Source organism: Ambystoma mexicanum, chromosome 3p (assembly GCF_040938575.1).
Source record: "Ambystoma mexicanum isolate Mex_15411 chromosome 3p, UKY_AmexF1_1, whole genome shotgun sequence".
Classification (NCBI taxonomy): domain Eukaryota; kingdom Metazoa; phylum Chordata; class Amphibia; order Caudata; family Ambystomatidae; genus Ambystoma; species Ambystoma mexicanum.
Window position 1 is genome coordinate 877,496,057 of NC_090925.1, and position 24,698 is coordinate 877,520,754.

Sequence of the window (24,698 nt, forward strand, 5' to 3'; positions counted from 1 at the left end):
GTTACTGGGATTTAGACCACACACCAGTCGGAGTCAGTCACCTTTACATGTCCCAATTAAAAGCACGGATGAGCATTAACATTTTAAATTCTTCACTCCTCCTTAGCAGTCTAGTAATCTCACTGGACCAGCAGAGTCCTCTGTAAAGAGACTTAGGCACAGTTAACCTAGCCATCCCTGCTTACATTCTGGGTCGAGCGATCCCTGCATACATTCTGGGTTAATTGCTGCAGCCCCCGTACAACACAAGGAAGAAGAAAGGCAGCATATGTAAATAAATAAATATCAGATGAGCCCAGTAACTGAGCTTTAGGGAAAATCATGACTAATAGGACACTGGCACCCCAAAGGTTACGAGAAGGACTTGCTGACTGCTTGGTGGCACAGTCTGGTCTTCATTCATAGCAGAAAACCTAAAAAGAAGCGAACAATGCGATCAATCCTCTGCAGGAAACCAACATTCGCCTTATGGCTTGTTCCATGGAATGGAACCTACAAATGAGGGCTGCCACAAACCCTGCCCACGATTAGAGGATTTCTCAAATTGTTGCCCAGTTTCTAATCATGTGGGGTCTTCAGCCTGCGTAGGGGAATTCTGACCTTGCTATACATGCCCAATGAAGGAGCTGCACCTCACCAATGATATCTAGGGTTCCTGTTGATAGTCTTGTTTAAAGGAGACGCTGTTTGTTCAGGCTTCACTGCGCTTATGGGATGGGGTTCAGAATTAAATAATGGACAGACCTTTCTGGTATGGCAAAGAACTATAACGGTTACTGCCCATAGAACGAGTCAGTTCACAGTGAAGGATTTCTCATATTGTTCACCTACAAGCGGACACCCATGGTTGCCTTACTAATGTGTTCCGGCTCAACCTGTCAATAGGCGTGGCTCGGAGGGTGCAGTTCTCACAAGAAAAGGTGTTAAAGAGGAGATAAGTTGCTGGGGCACAAAGCCATACATACAGTACCATCTTCTATTAGGGGTTTGCCAAATTACATCTGGTGGAGCAAAATATGCTTTATATTTTGCTTCTACCCTTTCATAGTAAAATGTGATTCTCTGCACCAAAACCTCTGAATCCCAAAACCTCCATGTGTATAACCCTTTCAAATTAATGATTTTGTGGGGTTTAGGCATGGGAATCCTGTTTTTACAGTGAAAAAGGTGAGCCGTGAAAAAAAATAAAAATAAAGCACAAGACAAATTTCCTGCCTGCAAATGTCGGCAATTTTGCCCAGACCTTACTAGCACCAGCCGTGCCCCTTAGTCAATGCTCGAGACTGTAAGAACCCTTAAGTGCTAATTGAGTAAACCCAACAGAATAACCTTTCCAAGATTATACTATCCTGCCAGAATGCAGTAGCAGCCACTCTCCTCCACAAAGGATATTCCCCTCCTAAGAAAGGAGTAGATAAGACTGCAGACAAAATCAGCATTCAGATTTATTATTCCCATTCCTCCCCTCAAATCTTCTACCTCAGTCCCCTCCAATGCTTTCCTTACCTTCTTCTGCCGTACCACCTCATGAACATATTCACGCCGATCCTGGAGATATCGCTTCTGCTTTTTGGAGAGAGTCCCCTTAGTCCTGGTGAGAAAATAGTGGTGAAAGACCTATTACCAGACGAAACATCAATCCTCAAATATACTCTCCACCATGAACCAACGGGCTAGGACTACAGGTACCTTTAGTTCGCTATGAAGGCAAAACTAAGTTTCAAAACACCATCTCCCAACGAGCAGCCAGACCCACATGAAAAAGCATAATAAATATTACATACAGGCTCTGCATTTGTTAGAACATTTTTACATTTATTTTAAAGTTGGTTTGCCATGTCATTCAATTCATTCTATATAGTCACAGTTTAAATATATTCAGCGTATCTCAAAATCAGAAAAGGCACCGCTGAAATCCAATCCAATACACTGTAAAGAAAATGAAGATGCCAGCTGAATGTAAAGTCACCAAAGTGAGAGAAAGACGCCAGGCCTATCGGCATTGGTTTAAGTCTCACGCTGTGTCAATCGAACAAAATCGTGCCGAACTTATGTTGGAACGATTGATTACAAAAAACACGCGTGACATTTGAATTATCCTAAACAAAGGAAACAAAATCTGTATCAACAACCACTAAACCAATTACCAGTGCGAAATGGGTCGAGTATTTTGAGGGAATATATAAAAAGCCAACAGATGAAACTCAATCCGAATCACACAACCCATCCTCGATGTGGGACATAACTCATCAAGAGATGAAATTGAACTGGCAATACAAAACCTAAAAAGCTCGAGAGCTGCCGGCCCAGACGAAATCTCAAACATTATGCTGAAGAAACATAAGGAGCTCTGGGCAAAGTTTATTGAATATCTATTCTGCAAAGTGTCCAAAGGCAAGATCATTCCAGAATCATGGCTAAAGGCAATCGTGGTCCCAATTTACAAGACGGGCAATAGAGACGATCCGGCGAACTATCGTCCTATTGCCCTTCTTGTCACAATTGGGAAAATCTTTGGCTCTTTTCTTCATAAGAGGCTTGCCGCATGGGCAACATAGTCAGGCATAACTGACATTCGACAAGCAGGTTTCACTGAGAGAGTGGGAGTCGAAGTGAACTTATTATTGTTGAATGTCTTAAAGCTGGAGGTGCAAAGGGAAACATTTTCTTTGCATTCATAGACCTGAGGCAGGCCTTTGACACAATACATCGTGAGAAATTGTGGTCTAAACTAACAAAGTGGAATTTTCCACCTTCAATTCTGGAACCACTAAAAGCACTTCATGCTAAAACTACGGTGCAAATAATGTTGAATAAACAAGGTGATCTTAGCCTGCCAGTAACCACACAAAGGTGTCAAGCAAGGCTGCCCTTTGGCAGCTGAATTGTTCAAACTATTCATAGCTGACTTGCCCGTGTGGCTAGACACAGTCCACTGCTTTCCTCCCAAGATCAACGGAACACCAATCAAATGCCTTGTCTATGCAGATGACGTGGTGCCGACTGATTATACTCAGATTGGTCTGCACCATCTCTTGAATCGTTTATATGAGTATATGGAAACAAATGAGCTTATGATAAACACAGAAAAAAACAAAGATCATGAGCATTGGACAAGTGCTTACAAGAAAAGACAAAAAATTCAGATGGTCTATTGCAAATGACGCATTAAGCATTGTAAAGTCCATAAGATACCTTGGTGTGATGTTCAATGACTATCTGCGAAGTAGCATGGCCTAAAGACCTAACTAATAGATCAATCAAACTTGAAGGAGCAAAGATCAACAACGAATATGGGAAATTCACAATCGCCCCAATAATGATGTTCTACCTTCAGAAATGTATTCCAACTATCGTGTTTGGTGCCGAAGCAGGTTGGAATCTTGACCATGGTCTTTGGCAAAGATTAGAAGGCATATTTTGGAGACGAGCCCCAAGGCTCCCCCATTACATCTTAGTAATTGCGCTGAGACATGAATTGGCCATTAACTCTCTCCACATGATAATTATATGGAAATCTCTCGCCACCCTGAGGAAAATGTACCTTGGTGAAAAGATTCCTGCATGTAAAATCTTTGCGATTGGAAACAAAATTGCAATCCAAACTAACACAGATGTGGAAGCTAAAGTTAGATGCCATCATGGAAGCTGGTAGCATAAGCAGATCGGAGTTACTAGATCGCCCAGAACAGGCAAAAAAAAAAAAAAAAAAAAAAATTGAGATCTGGAACTGAATTTCGAACTCCGAAAAATGCATGAAACTCAAAAGTGCTCTTCCTTTAGCACTAGGTGAAATCAAACTACATAACCATCCGAAGTACTCAGACTGTCCGTCACGTCATTATAGAAAGCAATTCCTAAGATTCAGGCTAAACGCCCTGAATAATAGGGAAATGCTGTGGATATGACGGAATAATGATACGACTGATAATAAATGCAGATTCTGTGGTACTGGAGAAATTGATCCTTAAAGCATCTGATAACTGCCTGTACTGGCACCAACAGCCAGCGGATTCTGCATTTCAGTAGCTTCAAACTGCAAAACAATGACGTGGACGAATGGTGGGCCTATGCAAGTGCTGGCAGGAACATCAAGCTATCATGCAGGCTAATTGACTACCTCGATATTATCCTGAGCGACAAATGGTCAGCGACTGGCGAAAGGAAAATCAGAGGAAAAGAAAAGACCTACTGCAAGGAAGCATAAGTGTCATGAACTAGCCCTAAGGAAATGTAATGAATGTGGACCTCGACTTAGACTTTGAGAACGACTTGGGAATGAACATGTAAATGATGATGGTTTACTAATGTAACAAAAGTTCAGTATTGATTTATTGAACTGAAGTTTTACTAAAATAAATAAAAATAAAAAAGAACAATATAATGGTTCTAGTACCTACACCAGTCCAAATACATTCTCAACCATCAGCAGTGGATGGGAGGGGTTTCGAGGGGTCGGGAGCACTCTTTGCCAGGACTTTGGTTTACAAGCTACTTAAAAACACGCACACCTTTCTTTCATTACTTCTGCATCCAAATGGAGGGATTGAGTAAACCCTGATAAGCACGAAGGACGCCTTTTCCATACTACTACTTCTGAGAGTGCAGCAGGGTTAATGCCAAACACGTAGCTATCCAAGGGGGGAAAATGCAATTACTTCTGATAAAGATAAAGCTGCAATACGTCATAACCGCCCTTGGGTGTTTTGTGCAGATAACTTACAGGGGGCTTTTGACAGTAGCGCGGTGGTAAGGGAGTTTTCCTAAAGTCTACCTGTGGTTAATACTAGTACGGCAGAGCAGCCAGGCTCATCTCAGGAGGGGGATGTGAGCTCTAGGTAAGTACAATAAACTCAGTACACCGGCCCAAATAAACTCTTACACGCTCGTCATTGTAGTAAAATAGATTTCTATTCTATATACACACATGGTAACGTTATATTCCAGGTAAGTACTATTTTAACTAATCAACACAATAGAAAACAAATGCAATACTTGAGGTGAGTAAACCAATAGTAACGAATGACAACATTCATGAACACAGCGCAAGTAAAATCACTTGTTATAGCAACTCAGAAAATGTTCTCTTGTAGGAATAAAAAGGTTAAACCACACAAATAATAGCAGGGTCATACTTTAAAAAACACTTGTATTACTTTTCAGAGGCCTTAAGGCTTTAGCAGTGCATCCCTATCTAGGTAGGAGTTCTTCAAAGTCAGATTGGAGGTAAAACTGGTAAGTCACAGCATCAGAAAAGGCAACGTTCCAGAGAATCCAATTACAAGTAAGATGCTTTTGTTGGTCAAAAAGGTTACAATGACCTCTGCAAAGGCTCCCTATGGGCGCACAAGCGTTAGGCCTGGGCGAACACTAAAAAAAAACAACGGAATCTGCACTCCAGCAGCAAAGGAGCAACAGAATGACTCAAGGTATGTACTAACACGAGTCCCAGCAGTACCTGAGGAGTTGTGAAAAAAATGCAGCTGGATTCTTTCACAGTGCAACAGGTGTGGATCCCATCTCCTGTTCCTTAATCATGGTGACGAAAAGAGGGACTCTGGAAGGGATGTTGCAGCAGCAGTCAAGAGAAAGGACTCCCAGCAAAGGATTCTTTGTGCTCAAATGTCGGTCTGCAGTTTTGGCACCTTTTTCAGTCTCCAAGGATGAACATTTCCCCCCCCCGACAATCTGCCTCGATTGTTTCAGTCCTGCACTCTGGCGAGGGGACTTCAAGGAGGGGAATCTTGCCTCTGGATGTCCAAGAGTAGCCCGCAAAATTTCTGGAAGGATTTGGTCACAGGAAGATGAAGCACTGCAAGATGGTTAGAGGTCCCAGGGTATTGGCAGTTTGCAGCATGCCGTGGGATGGCTCGTCTTACAAGCAGTCTTATGGCTGGTCCCACCAGCCAAAGAGAAGGAGTTGTCCTATTTGGAGCTCCTCTACCTATTAGAACAGTAGGTCAGGACAGCAGTGGTCTCTTTGCAGTTGCTGGAAGGGGTTGTATGCGTCTCTGGTCGTCTTCGATTCGGTTCCAGTGGTCGACTTCTCTTCTGCCTCAGGATCATCGCTTTTTATCAGGAATTCACACTCATCCGCTGCAAACTCTCCCTGCAGTTTACAGAAAGGGGCTGGCGGCTGTCCAATCAGGACAGCCAGCCCCCCAGTGGGAACTGGTTGCTATTCTTGGTCTTCTGGTGTGCCTGAGAGAAGAGCTTTCAAGATCGTCCCCAGTTTCCTGTCCTTGCAGACACACTGGAGCCTCGCCGGGCTTCACAAAGTATTCCTGCCGAAGACAAAACTCAAACTAGGACCCCGTCCAACCCCCACCCTGAATAGTAGACGGACCAAGAAAGGACATGCACACATGAAATGTTGCTAAAAGAAAGAAGCCACAATTTTGGATCAATGGTGACCCTTCTCTGCATAACCGCGGCTGTGTAGACAGCCTGTAAGTACAAATTGCAGGCGGTAAACAAGTCTACTGCCACCAGGCATAAGTGTGTGCCCGTCACTAACAGAAATGTTACAGGAGTAATAAGAACAAGTTAATTACCCCAGGTAATAGTCTTTCGACTGCGTTTTTCCCACGTATCCCTCATCTTTTATATTCAATATCCAGCTTCAGATTATTTTTCGGCAGTGTGCGCTGTGCGTCGATGCAGTCGACTATGTCCCTCGAGGGCCTCCGGCTCGAGGATGTCATCGAAGGTATATATGGCACACGCAGCGCTCGTTGGCTTCAGTTCTGTTTTTTCTTTCAGCAGAACTACCCGCATGAACACTGGTTTGACCGTACTAAGCTTTGAAGGAGCGAAAGCTGTAATATTATGGGACATTCTACTGTGGGGTATGCTGGGAGGGTGATGAGGAATACGTGGATGGACATTTTTCTCATCTTTGATAGACCCCCAAATAAGTGTTTGTTTTGGTGGAGTGAGTATTCATTTTATCGATGGTTTTCATGAACTGACTGGAGGACAGCTTTTCCAAAGCTTCCATCCTGACTGAGGGAAGAATCCAGGCAGTAATGCTTCGTGAATGTGTGTATTGAAAACCCACGTAGCTGCCTCACAAATGTTTGTAATAGGAACACCTCTTTGCAGAGCCGAAGAGGTAACCATTCCCCTGGTGGAATGGGCCCTCAAACTTTCTGGAGGACATTTGCCCGCCAGCCTGTAGCATTCTGAAATTGCTAGAATGATCCATCTTGATAAGGTCTGCTTTGTTACCGCATTACCCAATTTGTGACCTGTATAACCTATAAAAAGTTGATCATCCAGACGAAGTTTGGACAATCTAGAAATGTAGAAACCTAGAGCTCTACGTGGATATAATATGTGTAACCTCTCTTCGTCCTTGCTAGGATGAGGTGGTGGGTAAAATGTGAGTGACAATCTTTTGTTCTGCATGGGATTTCTTGGGGTTTATACCTCCCACCAATTTCCCCTTATGCTCCTTCAGAGCATTCCGGTCATCGATTGGCATTCCGAGCAGGCCGAGAGGTCTTGTGCTTCACACGCGACACCACAAGCATACTCGATGCTGATCGGTTTTCAACAACTTGGAACCGAAGTGTTGACTCTTTTTAAACCCGGTCTTTGGGCTAGTCGGTGTCGAAGATGAAGACATTTTCATATCTTTCAGGGATGAAACAATTGAAGTGTGCCCTAGTTCTAGAAACATAAGCTCACTCGGAAAAACAGAAGTGAAGCCAACAGGCGCTGCGCGTGCTATATACACCTTTGATGACATCCTCGACACAGAGGTCCTCGAGAGACATGAGTCGACTGCAATGACGCACAGCACCCTCTGACAAAAAAAAATCTTCCTAAGCAGCTGAAGCTGGATAGTGAACATCAAAGAGGAGCCCAACGTGGGAGGATACAATCCATTCGAAAGGGAATACAAGGTAACCCCCTCAGCACTCCACATAGGGTGGCGTGTGCTGCTCTCACAAGGAAAAGCCAAGGAGGATAAAAAGTATCCCCCGAACCTTGAGAAAAGTAGTTTGAGAAAAATAAAAATATAAAAAAGCTCCACTCATTCAGGATTGAAGAAAAAAGATCCAGAAGTCCAGCAAGTGCTGGGGGGGCTCACCAGGAGAGGGGATGAAGCATACAAAATTATACATCTCCCAAACAATCGTCTTCTCGTGAACACATTCTCCCAGAACTTTGTTGAGCTTTAGTTGGACGGCCAGAGACAAGAGCCCCCTCCTCAAAGTCCCCTCAGCAGAGTGTATGACTGCAGACGAGGCGGATCAACATTCATTGTTGGTGCTTGAAAAAAGGTGCCAAAACCGCAGACCGAGGAGGTGGGGTGGGGGGGGTCAGAAGAATTCCTTGCTGAGGGTCCTTTTTCATGACTGCTGCTGTGACATCCCTTCCAGAGTCCCTCCTTTCGTCACCACGACCAAGGGCCAGGAGACCGGGTCCATCGCTGCTGCATAGGAGTGAAATCTGCTGTATCTTCAATTCTGCTAAGGTACTGTGGGGTTTAAGGTAGTACGTATCCCAAGCCAATTTGTCACTCCTGTATTACTGGAGTGCTGCATCCAGAGTTTTGGTGTTCACCCATACCCTTTGCCCAGGCCTAAGCATGTGCACCTATAGGGAGTCCTTTTCAAGGTCTGTGTTAATTTATTTTATTCCACTAAGCATCCTACTTGAAAGTAATTAAAGTATCCTGTGACACCTTGCCTTGTCTGCTGCTGCACATGATTTTGCACCCCATCTAAGCTGACTTTGAAGAACTCTTAACTAGTTAGGGAATGGACTTTTAAATGACTGCAATACCTTTAAATGATTCCAATACTTTAGAAGTATTACAAAGTAGTGCATTGCTGTTGCCGAATAACCCCTTTTCCTTACAATAGCGTCTCAGTGACTGAGATATGAGTTGATTTATCATTGACCCGCGTTCCATGACTGGTGCAAGCCACTACTACTGAAACATACACCCGAGAAAGTGTTGCTTAAGCTATTTGTTGGTTAGTCTAAAGTATTTACATAGCTGACTATAACCTTGCCCAGTGGAGGAGTTTCTTTGGGCCCATGTATTTACTGAGTTCACTGTACTTCGCTACAGCTCACATCCCATCCTCCTCATAAAATAAGCCTGGCCGCTCTGTGTTAGTTGTATGCTCAATCCCCTCTCCTAGTGAGGACCCCCAGCACCTTTTGCTGCTGGATTTACGGACCTTTTTCTCCCGAATAAGGGGAGCCATTTCCCCCTCATTCATTCTTATTTAACCATGGGAACTATTTTTTTTAAACTTTATTTTATGGAGTCTTGATTTCCTCCATCTCTCTAAAAGGCACCAGTTTCACTTTTGCAGCGCACTGCACCCTATGTGCAGTGTTGCTGGGGACCCTTTGGGTTCTCTTTTTATAGTCTACATTTTCCCCCCATGAAGTTCCTAAGGAAAGAGGGATAGTTTGTAACCTTCCTAAAGCCTTTACTATTGAGAGATCGGCCCACCCCACCTTATGTGGAGTGCTAAGGGGAAACCTAGTATCCCCATTCTCTCTGCTACTGTGATTTAGGTTAAAGTAACAACCCTATAGTTATGGCGGATGACGGTGGACGTCAACTTTTGTGCATTTATCTACCGCAGGTTGTATTCACATCTGCAGGTATTCACAGGAGGGTCACCTATCTTCCAACCTGGTGGTTCCTTTTTTCTCCATTTCTTGTGCGTTTGTCCTTTGTTAGCCTTTCTACCATTCTGCGATGGGGAGGTCTGAATGTTAGTTTTGCCTTTGGCAGGAACAGTTTGTGTAGCCCACCATGGCTCCAGTGTGTCTGAGGACATGAGGCATGGGAGGAGCTGAAACTCCCCTGTCCTTTGTCTGCTGATCTGCTTGAACAGAAGCAGTTCCCACTGGCGCGCTGGCTGTGCTGAGTGGACAGCACCCACCCCTTTCTGTAAACTGCAGGGAGGGTTTGCTCAGGAATGAATGGGAAATCTGAATAAAATGTGAGGTTCCTGAGGCAGAAGGCAAGTCGACCACAGGAACAGAAGATCCGAAGCAGAAGATGACCAGAGATGCCGGCAGACCCTTCCAGTAATCGTGAAGAGACCATTGGTATCCTGACCCAGTTTTCTTATCGACAGAGGAGCTCCAAAGAGGACGACTGCTTCCCTTTGGCTAGTGGGACCAACTAACCATAAGAGGAGCTGCAGAACAAGCCATCCTCCTTAATGTGCTTTGACCTTCCAGGGCTGAAAACCATGAATACCAGGGGACCTTGCACCCAATTGCAGTGCATCATCTTCCAGTGCACAAATCCTCCCAAACTTTGGTGAGCTCCAGTTGGATCGACAAAGACTAGATCCGTCACCCCCCCATCAAAGTCCCCTCACCAGAGTACAGGACTGCAGAATCGAGGCAGATAGACCAGGCGGTATCAGTTCACTGTTGGAGCTTGTAAAAAGTAACCAAAACTGCAAACTGGGAGACGGAAGAATTTCTTTCTGAGGGCCCTTTCTCACGACTGCTGCTGCGACAACCCTTCCAGAGTCCCTCCTTTCGTCACCAAACAGAGGAAACAGGAAACCGCGTCCGTCGCTGCTGCACAGGAAAGAACCCAGGTGCATTTTCTTCAAACATCGTTAAGGTACTCTGGAGCTCAAGGTAGTACTTACCCCAAGCCAAATAGCTGCTGCAGTGTGACTGGAGTGTGATCCCAGGTGTTTGGGTGGTCACCCATACACCTTGCCCAGGCTTAACAGCTTGTGCTCATATAGGGAGTCATTTACAAGGTCCCTACTAACATTTGTATTCCACTAAAGCCCTCTATTTAAAGTAACTAACTTTGCCTTTTCTGCTGCTGCATAAGACACTGCACCCTTCCTCAACTGACTTTGATGAACTCTTGACTAGTTGGGGATTGCACAGGAAGTGTTGCCAAGAAGTAGATTGATGTTGCTCTTTTTCCTTCCAACAGATCTTTGAAAAGAGGATGTCAAAAAGCCAGATAGCCCTCTAAATGGTATTTGCCAAAAAAGGAAACGAACACAGTGGTTGTGGTTTGCAAATGCAAGGTAACCAGTTTATTGCAATAGACTGGGGAAAAAGCAAGATCAAAAGCCAATCTCTCACTCCAACGTTTGAAGAGACAACAGGAGTTTATATAGTACAAATGAGTCATTTGGATGTCAATATGATCAGAGTTCTGAAAACTTATCGCTCCTTGTCATTGGCTCCCTCTACTAAGCTACATTTGGAACCTATATGTGTACAACTAGGGATTGGACAATCGTTATCCAAGATCCCACCCATACAAATGTGCTACCTCATCATATTTGGAAATCAATTGGTAGGCCCTAAATTACTTTTGCAGTGAAAAAATAAACATGTGCTCATGGGTCAGAATGTGGCCACACTATCCATGAACTGGTTGTATGACGACATGTTTATGCAGGTCAGAGAGAGAGAGACAAGAACATCACCTTATTTTAATTAAATCAAATAGCCTATGCTTCCTCCCATGCCATGAGTCGTTGAAGCTCCAGACCTTGTACGCAATCCGTGATCGCCATCCTGCTTTTACCCATCTAAGATTTCATTGCAGCATTAAGGTTTTTCTTGGTAGCCTCTTGCGTCCTTCTGTCACACCTAGCCGACTGCAGAAACATTAATCTGCCAACTCATTTCCTGAGATGCCCAGTTTGTAACGTAAACTTGAAACGGTTTGCATGTCTTCACAACTTAATTTATCTGACAGCTGAACGCACAACCTAATCTCTGATTCTGCTATGCAATACACCTCTACAAGGCCTTGGACTGCTGACATGCTTGTAAAGTAGCTACCATCTTAGATGGCAACAGTATTTTCCCTGAATGAACTATATTTGCTGGAGTGTGCTTAACTGGACTTTTTCCTTAAAGCTGTAGCGCTCAATTCTCTGCTGCTGGTGCAATTTAAAATGGCAACATCTGTTCCTCTGCAGGAAACATTTGTTCTTCATTTATTTGCTATCTATTGAGACCCAGTGCATGCCTGGCCCATGATTTTCTACTCATGAGTATGCTGCAACATGACCCTACCTATTATAGCCATGCTGCCCTACATGTGTAGTGAGACCTTATCTTGGTACACGCCTACCTGTCACCTAATCTATTCTATTTAGAAACACTAGTTGTGGAAGCGAATACCTAATCTGTCCCTACCTGTGCAGCGAAACTAACTATTCTTTGTGCCAGCTGCATTTCCAGGAGACTTTAAAGTGCAGTTTCAAATGTGTTTTTTCTGCTTTTGTAATTGTTGTTTCAGGGGAAGGCAGGGGGGTCACCTGCTCTCTAGTCAACAATTGCCCCCTACACCTTTGAGTGACTTTACAAAATGAATTAAACTGTCATTTTACTGTGCAAATTGTTGGTGCAAGCCACTAATAGTTAAGTAACGGAACTGTAATTTTATTGTGATCATTGTGGGCGCAAACTTCTACTATTGAAGCAGTCCCCTGAAAAAGTGTTGCTTAGGTTTTCTTTTTGTGTTGGTTGGTCTAAAATATTCTTTATTTACCTTGCCTATATAAAATAAATGTTTATAACTTCCAGTGTGTAAGATCATTTGGGCTAATGTATTGACTGGGTTCATTGTATTACCTACAGCTCACATCCTCTCTCATAAAATAAGCCTGGCTGCTCTGCCATTCTACCAAAACTTTTGGTAGTGCAGGATTAGACAAGAGTTGGATCCTGTACACCAAGGGTCACCCGCTGGTAGACTTTGAGAAAACTCCCCTAACAGTTTCCACCAATGGAGTGATCTTCGAAACTCTGGATTCAGTGCTACCTTGTCATTCCAGGAGCCCGATATTTGTTTCCGCCTGGCATCAAGGAACTCCTGGAGTGGTCTAATGTGTAGCATGCGGTGAGGATCACGGGAGATGGAGGAAAACATCCCTAGAATGGACTTGATCAAGCCTACCGAGGCCCCATTTGTACCATAGCTCTCAATCATACCTGGAGAGAATAGCCAGGGAATTTGCATCCATCGTAATAATGAGTTTTCTGAATGCATCCAGCTGCTTCCTACCTCTGTCTGGTGGAATCAGAGACTGGGACGAAGGTTTAGCCGATCTCTTTCTGGCCGTTGCCGAACCAATGAATCAGGCGATGAATGCGAACGCTGACACTTGAGCACACCCTATGGAATTTTACTTCTTTTCCAGGCGGTCCTTTGGTGGTGCTGAAAACAGGTGCAGCATTACCATGAGACCATGTTCCCAGATTGCGTCAGAGGAATGGCCACCACTGATTTCCTGGAGGCTTCCCTTCTTTGGAACAAGGTTAAAAAAACTTGACAGAATGCATCAATAAGGCGTAAAAAGACAATCGCATCAGGGGCTGAACGTGGAGGGTAGATCTGCATCAGGATTTTCCCCCATCTGTCGAATTCATCAGTAGCCTGGGTACCTTGAGATGTGTCTGGCCCAGTATCCCTGTCAGTCAGGGACACTGGGTGCAAATACTCCTCCGGCGCTGGTTGAGGGTGAGGAACCTTATGTGGCCTGGATAGCTGGGAGGGACTACTGCTTGGGGCACCTGAAAGGGCTGGCGGAGGCAGTCACTGCTGCAATTGTCTCACTAGAGATTGCAAAGTGGATAAAATGTCTTGCGACAAGTCCCTCTGTACAGAAGGTGCTGGAACCGGAACCGATAGTCCAGGGACTGAAGGCTGTACTGGGATCAGAATATATTGTCTAGGGTCCAAAGGCTGTCCTGGTGGTCGAGGGGCTAGAAGAAAGGGTCAGGATCACCTTTTATCTCCTCTTGATCCGAAGATGAAACCCACAAAGGCTCTTCGTCTGACATGCTAGTCCCCCTATAGCATCTGGACAGGTGGTGATGCTGTGGTCATGGGCACCAGTGTGAAAAGAGGCTTATCCTTGGTGGGAAGCGTAGGAGGCAATGCAATATATTATGGGGGTGATCGTAGACTAGATGGTCAATGATCGAAACTGTTACAGGTTTGTGGTCACCGGCTGTACCAAAACAGTCATACGGCTTGTCGAATTGGCTGTCGGAATGGAAGCAGACAAGCTGCGTTTGTCTAAGAACTGCACTTGTTAGTGGACGAGCAGCTGGACGACGATGCTCCCATCGCCGATGAGGACTTAGGGGTGACCACAGTGGTCTGTGTAGCTTTCACTGTGGAGGACGACGGCGCTGCGGACAAGCCCTTTGTCCCGGCCGGGGCTACTGTCGAGGTCGGAGATTAGACAGAGCCTTGCCAGTAGTCGTAGGAGGGTGTGAGACAGGCATGGTATAAAGAGAGACACAGACACAAAAGGGTGTGTTTGAAAACCTATATTTACTAAGGTTCCTGGGTTGGTGTAATGCCGGACTGGCCCCAACTCTAAAGGGGTAGTTCCCTTAACTGATGTTTCTAATGGCTGTCGTGGTCTAAGAGTCAGAAATAAAAGTCTTTGTCTAAACATCCTGTAACTAAGACACTTTCTTGCAACAGCGCCTCAATGCCTCTGGGCTGCTAGTGCGCTTTACAAATTAAATTGCTTGGTATTAGGTAACCCACCTTTTGGTATAGGTCTGTACTACACAAGTTGGTAGTGTGACTGAGCAGCCAGGCCCATCTCCAGAGGGGTAAACTTGAGTTGCAGAGCTGTAGCAATGAAATTCGTAAAAACAGGTAACCAAGTAACACTTACACTCAAGGTTCCAGTTATAAATAATGTATTTATCCAATTAAAAAGATAATTTGCATAACAAGGTAAATCTACTTGATAACACTTTCCATGATCAGCATAAGTTTAGTGGATACTCTTTAGATATGCTTTTAAGCATACCTCCTATACCCCGAGGCGACTTAATTCAATGCAGATTCTGAGGCCTTTCCCAGCAATAACAGTCTAAAACAAGTTACCACCTATGAGGGACAGAAATATCAAAGTCAATGGACTAGAAGAGTCTGCAGGGAGCCAGGACAGCCAAAGTCAATTGGAGCACAGTCTATGGAGCGGAGGTACTTCTTAGATTAAAAAGACTTGCCAAGTTAAAGAGTTTGAAAAAAATCACTTGTAGGGTCACAAGCTGTGAAACCTGTGAAAAGCAGAGTTGAAATCAACTAAGGTAAGCTAATGCAACTCCCAACTGAGAAGAACACAGCGAAAAAGACACCGAGTTAAGTACTGCAAGTCTAAACAGTACCTCTGGTTAGAAGAGGGGTCCAGCTGGATTCGGTCCTGTTGCAGTGGTGCAGACCAGTCGTGGGGACAAGAGGGAGGATGTCTGGAGGGCTGCCGCGGCAGCAATTTGGAGGTTGTTGGCAGCTACGAGCTCTTTTCGGTTCAGTGGCATTTCACGGTTTCAACGCTCGGTAAACGGCACAGTCATGAATCTCGGATACCGACTGGGCTTCCTTCACTCCTTGGTTCCTGCAATCTGGTGAGGGGACTCTAGCTCTGGTCATCCTGCTCCTGGACAGTCCTTACGAGACCTTTGGAGCTTCTGGACGTATTTCAGACATTGCACTTGACTACAGATGTCTCAACCCCTGGCACATGGTTCTTGCAGCAGCAAAGAAGTACAGCCAACCAGGAAAGATGGTCCAGTTGAGTTTGTCGGCCAACTAACGCAAGGGAAGAAGTCGTCCCTTCCGGAACTTCTCTAGTTGATTTGCAAAAGGAGTTTCACCACAGCAGCAGGGCTTCACCGGGCAACTCAAAGGTCCACACCGGGCCAGAGTTTATGCAAGCCATCTTCCTCCTGCTTGCAGCTCCTGCTTCCTCAGCTCCTGATGGGGTCCAGTCGGCATCCCCTTCTCGTTTCCTTGGTTTGTAAATGACCACACCTTTTATAGTTGAACACAGTCAAGTGGAGACAGGTGTGAATGGTTACCTACACATGCCCGACTATTAGTGGGACAGTGGTTCTCTAAAGAAGGTTGCCATTCCTTTCCCAATGTCATTCCTATGGGTAATCTTCATTGATCTTAGTGGCCTCCTCGTCTCAGAATTTGTTGGAAATGGCGAGGGGCAGATGAGGTGAGATTGTAAATATTCTATTGAGGTCAAGGGTGAATTTTTAAAGGGATAACAAGATTTGGGTTCAGTTCTGACCATCTCATCAGGGTATTGACAGGGGGTATAAGAAACCTTGCTGATTTGTGTTTCTTCACAGGAGTAATGTGTCCCCTTCTCGATATCTGCTGAGGTCTTATGGGTATAGGGTTTTAGGTGGTTTTCCATATGATCGGGAGAGGACAAATAAATATTGCTCTCAGTGCTCTGATCCTGTGTTACTTGCCCCTTCCTCCCTCTCACTCTGGGGCCATGATAGATAGTGAGAGATCCACTAGCTACCTGGATTTCGGTTATGGGAATCCACAACAGTCTGGTTAGAATACTTAGTCTCCCCTAGAGTATTTCTCCTGTGAGTAACCCTGGCCTCCCCAACCCAGGTGATCCTGCCTCGCTTGTCCACCCCCAGGGTTGGAATCCAAAAGCGATGGCCCTCCATCTGCCCACCTAAATAGAGGTTTTTCGGGATCTACTTGGGAGAATACCCCCAGGTTTCTCACAAGCGGAAGTCAAACTGTGCGACTCATGTCCATGGGCCCCTTTAGGTTTCTTTCCCAGGAAGCATCCTCATGGGATCGACCTCTTGGAGGGAGTTTTGTGCTCAGGCATGCCAACCCTGGCCGAGGTAGGACTTCAGACCGAGGGACAGTCAGAGCCTTCTCACCTTCTTCCAACCATGCGACTAACCGTCTGTGGCTGTCTTTCCGGGTTACCGATGAAAACTACTGGCAGATGGAGCAACTCTACTCCGTTTTCAAGATACAGGAAGTAATGACATTTCGCATGCCAATCTTGTACAAAAACGTTCCTAAGGCCGCATTTGGCGCAAGGCCTTAACAGTCTTCTTACTGGCATCCGCCATCGCCACATGGAGAAGACCTTAGCAATTGAGTTCTCCACGGCCAGACGAACCCCCCCCCCCCCCCACCCCAATGGTTCTGAGCTTTACCGGCAATGGATCCCCATTACCAGTAGTCACTGATACGACGAAGGTTGGAGACTGAAGAATCGTTAATCAAAAAGGGAAGTGTCAAAAATTCGACGAGCGAATAACAAGCACTCCCACACGTAGACGTGCATTAAAAAATATGAAGATGGGTACGAGGGGTGGAGCTAAGGAGGACAAACATCATTGGTTGGGGCAGTACGAGCCAAAGTGATCGCAATGGGCTACATAAGTTATGTGGCTGTATACCTTACCCTTATTATCTATATTACAGTAGGTCATTCTGCCCCCTCATCCCCTATTCTATGCTGCTCCAAATCAGCCTGGTACTTAGTGCCACAACAACATGTCACAGCCAGACTTCCCCTTGTTAGGACTGATTTTCTATACTCTGGCCTGGTGGACAGGTGTATCGAAGGCCAACCTATATTGCGACAGGGACAACTCTGGGGAGCTGTAGCCAAACCAGTTCAGGTAGCTGTGACAAGCAGTCTAGACTGAGTTCTTAAGAGGTGGTGAGCTTGTAAAGGGTCCACATGAGTTCACACAATGGGAATCACAGATTACACTTCAACAGGATGTATAAAACTACAATTTATTGGCCAAAACACACTATAGAAAAATGACTACTAGCAAGTAGAGCCATCACACAACACTAGTAAAAATCGATACATCTATATATTCACTTATCAGAGGGTATAATATATATATATATATCACAAACTCCTGCAAAGGAAATGTAAGGTAAGGTTATTATGCACTCAAGGTAGACAGAGAATGATCACAAACTTAAATTGTCCAGCCCAAAAGTTGTCTGGGGCCTTTTGCCCAATAGTTCAGGTAAAGTTCAACCGAATCTTTGAAGCAGGAAAACATGCATGTTGGGTCTCTGGGGTCCAGTGAAGGGTTCCAATTGTCAGAGTACAAGTTAAACTAGCTAACAGAAGTATCCACAACTTTGAGAAGTCTTGCACAAGCAAGCAGTGGCAAAGCCAATATTGTTATAGTAAAGTTTATTAGCTCATAGACTTCTAATGGGAATTTAGGGGTAGGTAAGAATCACTAACTTACCCCCCGTACTCCGATTCTTCCGCAGATATGACAGGACAAAGAAAGAGGGTCTGAGGTTGCTTTTCCCACCAAAAGTCGCAGTCCTCAATTCGCAGGGGTTGCAGGTTCTAGCTGATCTCTGGTTGGTGTCTAACTGTTGTAAGGACTCTCGAATAAAGAATGCAGCAAAAATCGATGCAGGACCCCTCAAGACTGGACACGGGTCAGGTAAGTAATTTCAGACAGTGGTCCCTGCAACACAGCAACGCAAAGGGACTCTACTGCCACTGTCAGGCTTTCCCTCCTATCTCAGGTCCCCTTGATGCTAGGATACCGAAATTACACAGAGGCCAGTCTCGTAGGGCCAACAGAGGATCCCCCAAGTTCCAGGTCGAAACTCAGAACAGTGACGCCGGCAGTATGGTAGCCCAAAATCGGAGCTGGTCAGCCACAGGACGGTCCCTGGGCACTTCCAAAGGCTCTCCTTTGCAGGGTGCCGAGCAGACGTTGAGAATGGATGTTCCCTCCACTCCCAGGCTTGCAGCTCCTTCTCAGGACTGCAAAAGATCTTCACGGGGCTCCTCCAGGACAGCAGCAGACTTTGGTAGCCAAGCCTCCTTCCGACAGGTCTCCCAGCTGGATACAAGTCTTGGCTCCTTCAGGTTTCTCCAGGATCTCTGAAGCGTCAGTGCGGGGGTCCCCTTCTTATCCTAAAAGCCAGGTAAGAGGACTAGCCCACACACAAACCCCAGCAGTGGTCCAATCCGAACCACTGGCAAGAACACTCATGCATACGACTCATTTGTGGATTGGGACCAGACAGTCCCAGCCCACATCCTGCCAGCAAACACACACAGCCCTCTAGTAGGCCACGAAAAGCTTCTGCTTTCCCAGGCACTGGAAGGCCTTATAAGGATTTTCCTAGCCTCACAGGCAGGAAGAAGGCTTAAGAACAAGATAGCCAAAGGACAAGCGAAAAACCATGCAGCACGGGCTGTTAGTAGCCAAACGCGGTAAAGCTAAAACAAAAAGACCCAAAAAGTGAGAAAAAGTCACTGCTGCCACCATCTTATCCTTTTAGCAAACCTAGAGTAACCAAACATCCTCCAGGTGTTAGTCTAGGGCAAAACAAAAAGGGTACTCTGCAGTGTAAGCAGCTTTGTACAATGATAACAGTTACCACAAGCGATACAAAGTAACCAAAAGTAGTAACATGACTAAGGGAAACAAGGATTCCCAGTACTGACAGCCCAAGGACATGTCAGTTCCCCATAACATGAGCAAAAGCCAGTGTAGTGAAGCTTAGGGCTTCACTGTATTGTAAAAAGTACAGGTCTGCATCAAAAATAAAAGCAAAACATTTGCGGATCCATAAAGATGGAAGGAAAGGTGCAGTAAAGAGAAATCTTTCCTAACATTCCTCTTATGCCATGCCAATAAGTGCCTACAAAAGAGGCATCTCTTAGCCACAACAGCAGAGCTCCTATTGCTAATCTCTGTGCTGGTTATTACGTGCTTTCCAATCCTCAGCTGACTGCGGTCTATTCTGTGTTATCTTGTGCCTAATAACACCTGTGTATCCATCAGCTCAGCTTCTGTGTGGCTTATTCCTGCCTGGTCTCCTATGTAGGTCTCGGTTCCCTTTTGGGCCAATAAGTGACAAGCAGCTCAAGCTTTAAAGCAAAACTGCTTTAATATTACTGAGGGTTCTCAACCGGACTAGGAATATTCATAAGCATGCGAATCCATGTAAGATCCAATGCTGGAGAATCACAATGTAGGTGTTGACAAAAGGAATACGTTACTTTCCTATAACGCCTGTTCTTCAGCATGGGCATCCGTCATGGATTCACATGCTCTTGAATATTCCCTGTCATCGGGTTGGGAATCCTCGGAAACATTAAAGCAGTTTACATTTTTAAACTGCTTGTCACTTTAGTGCTCTATTAGAGTCATTTTGGGTCATACTGGCCATAGCCAATTAGAGACAAGCCCCCCCCCTTGCCCTTCCAGTGGTCGCCATCTTCCGTTTTGACAGCACACGCAATGTGGTAGTATGAGCCAAGAAGAACAAGGGATAGGGTAGGAGCGGGAGTCACATGTGAATCCATGAAAGATACCAATGCTGCAGACAGGAGTTACAGGTAAGAAACGTATGCCATTTCGAGGACTATAGGCCGCACAAAGTCACACCCATGATTGCAGCACAAACGGTTGCAACCCTGTGGGTGTGACCTTTTGTGCATTGCCCTCTTGCCTTCATTGTCAGGGCCCCACCACCACCCCCAAACCCTGGGCTGCTATGCAGGACCCTCTGTCCCCCTACCAAAATTCCCTCCCCAGGGTCCAGCCTCCAGCTGCAGAGTTCCTGGTTCCTTTCGCGCACCAGAAAGCCAGAGAAAACAGCACAGCACGCTTTTGTGCACAACCTTGTGTGAACCAAACCTGCGGGTATGCACTCTGCAGACTGAGCACTCATTCCTTCTCCAGCATTAGATCCTTCATGAATTCACATGCTCTTGAGTGAGATTATACAACAATATATATATACACAACCAAAAAACGGTGGAGGCATAGCTCGGCAGAAGTAACCACTCAACTCAAGCAAAAAAAGCTTGTGAAGCACTGCCTGGCAGACCCTAGACTCCTTCCTGGAATCTCGATCGATGCACTAAAACCTGATGAAGGTGTGGATTGACCTCCACGTGGCTGCCCTGCATATGTCGAGCAGCGGAACACCGGAAAGCTGTAGTAGATGCCATGATCTTTTAGAATCCGCGCTTGGTCTGCCTAGCAGGGCCCTGTTGGCAGTAGGAAATACACAGTGACAGCCATCTTGCAATGGAAGACCTTTGAAGGCCTTACCCTTGGCTAAAGGTCTGAAGGCAACAAACCGTTGCAATGACGTTTGGAACTCTTTGGTGCGAGCCACAGAACTTTAGACTTAGGCGACATCAAAAGAATGTTAGGATCTGTGCGGGGTCAGCAATTAGAGGTGGAAAGAAAGTTGTACTATTCTCAACATTAGCCATATTTAGGAAAAGAAAATGGGTTTGGAAAAAAGGGCCCCATCATGCTCTAACCAAAGGAAAATGTCCCTACATGTGAAACTAAAGTAAGCTGACTGTTCAAAATATATCTGACCCTCATAATCATATACAACATCTAAAAAGGTACTGGAGAATTTCTGTTTTCACTTCAACCAAATTATGCAAAACCATATAGAATTTCAACAAAACAATCCTTGTCGTCAGGGGTTAGCTTCCCTTCCCCTGAACTGTTTCAGGAAAATATATTTTAAATATTCTGGTTCACCAAAAGCCCATCAAAGGCAATGAACATTTCTTTTATAGGTGTTCTTCTTAAAATGGCAAAGCAAATGTTCTTTCTATAGTATAGGTTGAAATATACTGAAATAAGGTCCTTTGTGATCTTTAGGATGGCAAAGCAAAATGTTCAATTCCAATAAAAGACTTGACATAATACAAGCCCCTTCAATACTGGTCGGAATCTAGCAAGAAATCCTCTTATTTTGAAAAGGACAAAGCAAAATGTTCACTTTCAACCGAAGACTTGATGATAACGTTTCTTTTCAACACAACGCCGTATTTTCTGTTGTACTTCCCTTCCAGGAACTCCTTAATTTAAAAGATACCCCGGTGTACTCTCCTGCCAGGTATCTCTTTACCAAAAAGGTTCACTACCTGATGTACCTTGTGGATCAGGTTTTTCTGCAATGTTCACTTTCCTCTTTAAAGTAGAACACACTTACACTCCTTCAATGGTCAAGTTTAACTTGTTCCAACTTCCCACACTGGCGTCCAATACATGAGATTTTGTCCAGGTTCTGTTTATCAACTTCTTTCTACATGTAATTTGGCTCTTGGCAATGCTTGCTTACCCAAATTGAAACTTCACACGAGGGAATAGTACAGCTTTTTGCCCTTTTGTTTCTTCAAAATCTTTTTGCTTAGGCACTGTGATTTCAAAGTTTCTCCAAATTGGCATCCCTATAAGAGGAATTGTACCACTTTTTCCTCTTGTACTTTAAATCTATTTGTTCAGTATTCAAAACCTTCACTTAATTGTCTGTGTGCCTGTGTAACGCCCCAGGGTTACCACTTCCACTGGGCTGACACAACAGTATCTCCTCGTTTCTGCAACCCATGACACTTTGCAGCCGCACAGTCTTGCATCGGAAATGGTTTTGGTAGCCTGTCAAATCCTTTCTCAGCTCCTCTGCTGGTCTCGTGGTTTCTGGCCGGTAAGGTTGTTGCGATTTAGTTTGACAGCGCTGGGGACATTTGTGGCTGCTGGTGCCTTTGCAGTACTTCCCTGGAGCCCATCAGTTTCTGTTGTGTCTCCTGCCAGTCCAGTACAGAGTGAGAAGCAGCAGTCCGGGAGCACCTCCTTACTTCAGCCAGGTTCACTCCTGCGACTGCTTCCCGCTCCGCAGCCCAATCATGCACCTTCTCCTGTCTGCAGGGGTTTCTCCAATTTAAATGTCCTGCACAGTTGATTGAATAACAACTAGACCACATGTCACTCTTGGTATTACTGTTGAGCCTCATTGACTTTTCTGCTCTTCGTCCCAGTACTTAAAGCTTTCTGGGAATTGGAGTCCAAAGGATTACGATAGTGTTTTAAATTGTATTGTTGAACACTTATCTAAACATCAACATCAGATGTAAAATGGGTTTTAGAGGGGTTAAGCAAATGTGAAGGATGAATAAAGTTCTGTTAAAAATCTTAAATAGAAGTCGGTTTTAAGACCTTACAATTATTGGGTTCTGAATAATGAAAGAAGGCCATTAGAAATTCTAGGATTAGAAGGGGGCGGTGTTGAGCAGCAACAAAATGGCTGTGACTTGTTGAGCCTCTGTGGGGGCCACCGGCTGATCGCCGATTAATCCTGCATTTCGAATAAGCCGACACTAGTGGAGACCACATCTTGTGAAAGAACACGTTGCCACTACTTGTTTAAGTTTGGGGCCATAACTTCTTGTGACACCGGAGAGCTGAAACCTGAGGCCACAGGTGGCCTAATTGCATCGAAATACGTCAGAGCTGGTGCTCTCGGTCACCTGGCGGCCGGTGGGAGATCTAACACCCAAAGGGTGCGCTCTGCTCACTTCGGTGCTGGAGAAACCAGGGCTGGAGCCCAACACAATCTAGTGCTGTGGCGCTCTACACTGCGGCACCCGGAGGGCATTTTTGGCGGCTGCAACACTGCGGAGCGGGGCGACACCAGGATGGTGAGGGATAACGGCGGCAACATATGGACAGGTCTGCCGCCGTGCGCTGCCCCCTGCCTCGAATAGAACAAGATAAGCCCAAAAAAACAAATATATATGCCCCCCTGCGCACCCACGACACTTTCATCACATGGGGGAAAACTATACATTACTGAACCATTGACATGAACTGAGACAATACCTTGTGTATGAGAACACGTTGCCATTGCTCGATCGGATTTGGTGCCATAACTCCTCAGGACGCCGGAGACCAGAGACTTGTAGCCATAAGCGGCCATGTAATTCCGCAGTGCTGTGTGACACCGGGGCAGTGAGGGACAGCAGTGGTAACACACGAACTGGACTGCCACTGTGTGCCCACCTCCCAGCTTTGATCAGAACATCAAGATACGCAGTCAGGTGTGTCTGTGGGAAGGGTGAGGGGGGATAAATCCATAAACTACCAACATACGTGCCCCTTACATGGCGCTTTAAACACAAGGGGAACTGCACTGAGACAGAATGGGCTGCACCTTGGTCTATACCTCTTAATCTCCTGCCCTACACCAAGCAACACCCATGCCTGCTGCTGTAAAGCAAACTCTTAGCAGCCTTCAGAGATGAGACACAAACTGAGACGCATCAAGCACCGACTGAGGCATGCTCTGCCCACTGTATCTACTGCTGTTGACCACTCACCTATGCACTGTGCAATAGAACTATTACTGCAGGAACTGACACTTGCATTAGGACAAACACCAAACCTCAACCTCACTGAAGCCCCAATACTACACCCTTACCAGATCAACAGTGCACTGCCACCGCCAGGGACAAATCCCTCTTAATGGATGACTCAGCACTTGCCTCCAGCCGCGCTACCAAATCTGTCTCCCAATAATACCAACATTACCTGAAAGTATAAAGCCTGGCTCTCTCAGCTGAGACGAAACTCTATGCCCAGAGGAGGGACCAATCAGAAGAAACAAAATACTCTGGATGCTTTTGCCAGACAGCCCATCCAACCTCGCCCAGACAAAACTACCGACCTACAGGCCGAGATGCCCACATGTGAACCCCCGACTGAGACGCTAAGTCTCAAACAGGTGCTCGACAGTATGCATGCCGGGTCAATTCAATGAATGATAAACAGGATGGAATTACATCCCACATAAAAACTCTAAATGGCAAGATGGAGCAAATAAGTAGCCGCATGTCGGAAGCAGAGACGTGGATAAGCAATGCAGAGGACGACATAACCACCCTGAAGTCCCAAATGTCAAGAGTCAACACAGACTTGAAGAGCCTTGCTTAAATGCGACGACTTGGAATCACGCTCACGGAGCAGTAACATCTGCATAATTGGACTACTGGAAGACATTGTCAATGCTCACCTCCATGGGGCCTTTGCCAATCTCC

The 24,698-nt window shown here is 45.4% G+C and overlaps 1 protein-coding gene across 2 annotated transcripts in view; it reads right to left on the reverse strand.

Annotated features, from left to right (window-relative positions):
* The window catches only part of LOC138581052 (uncharacterized), a 329,209-nt gene that overhangs the window by 1,220 nt on the left and 303,291 nt on the right, over positions 1-24,698 (reverse strand). Inside the window, exons 11-12 of one of the 2 annotated variants that reach the window (XM_069652090.1) lie at positions 14,549-14,635; positions 1,507-1,591 (exon numbers count right to left, since the gene is read on the reverse strand). In XM_069652090.1, the coding sequence (XP_069508191.1) occupies positions 1,507-1,591; positions 14,549-14,635 (172 nt within the window). The remainder of the gene's footprint in view (positions 1-1,506; positions 1,592-14,548; positions 14,636-24,698) is intronic. The other variant, XM_069652092.1, reaches the window with a different exon arrangement.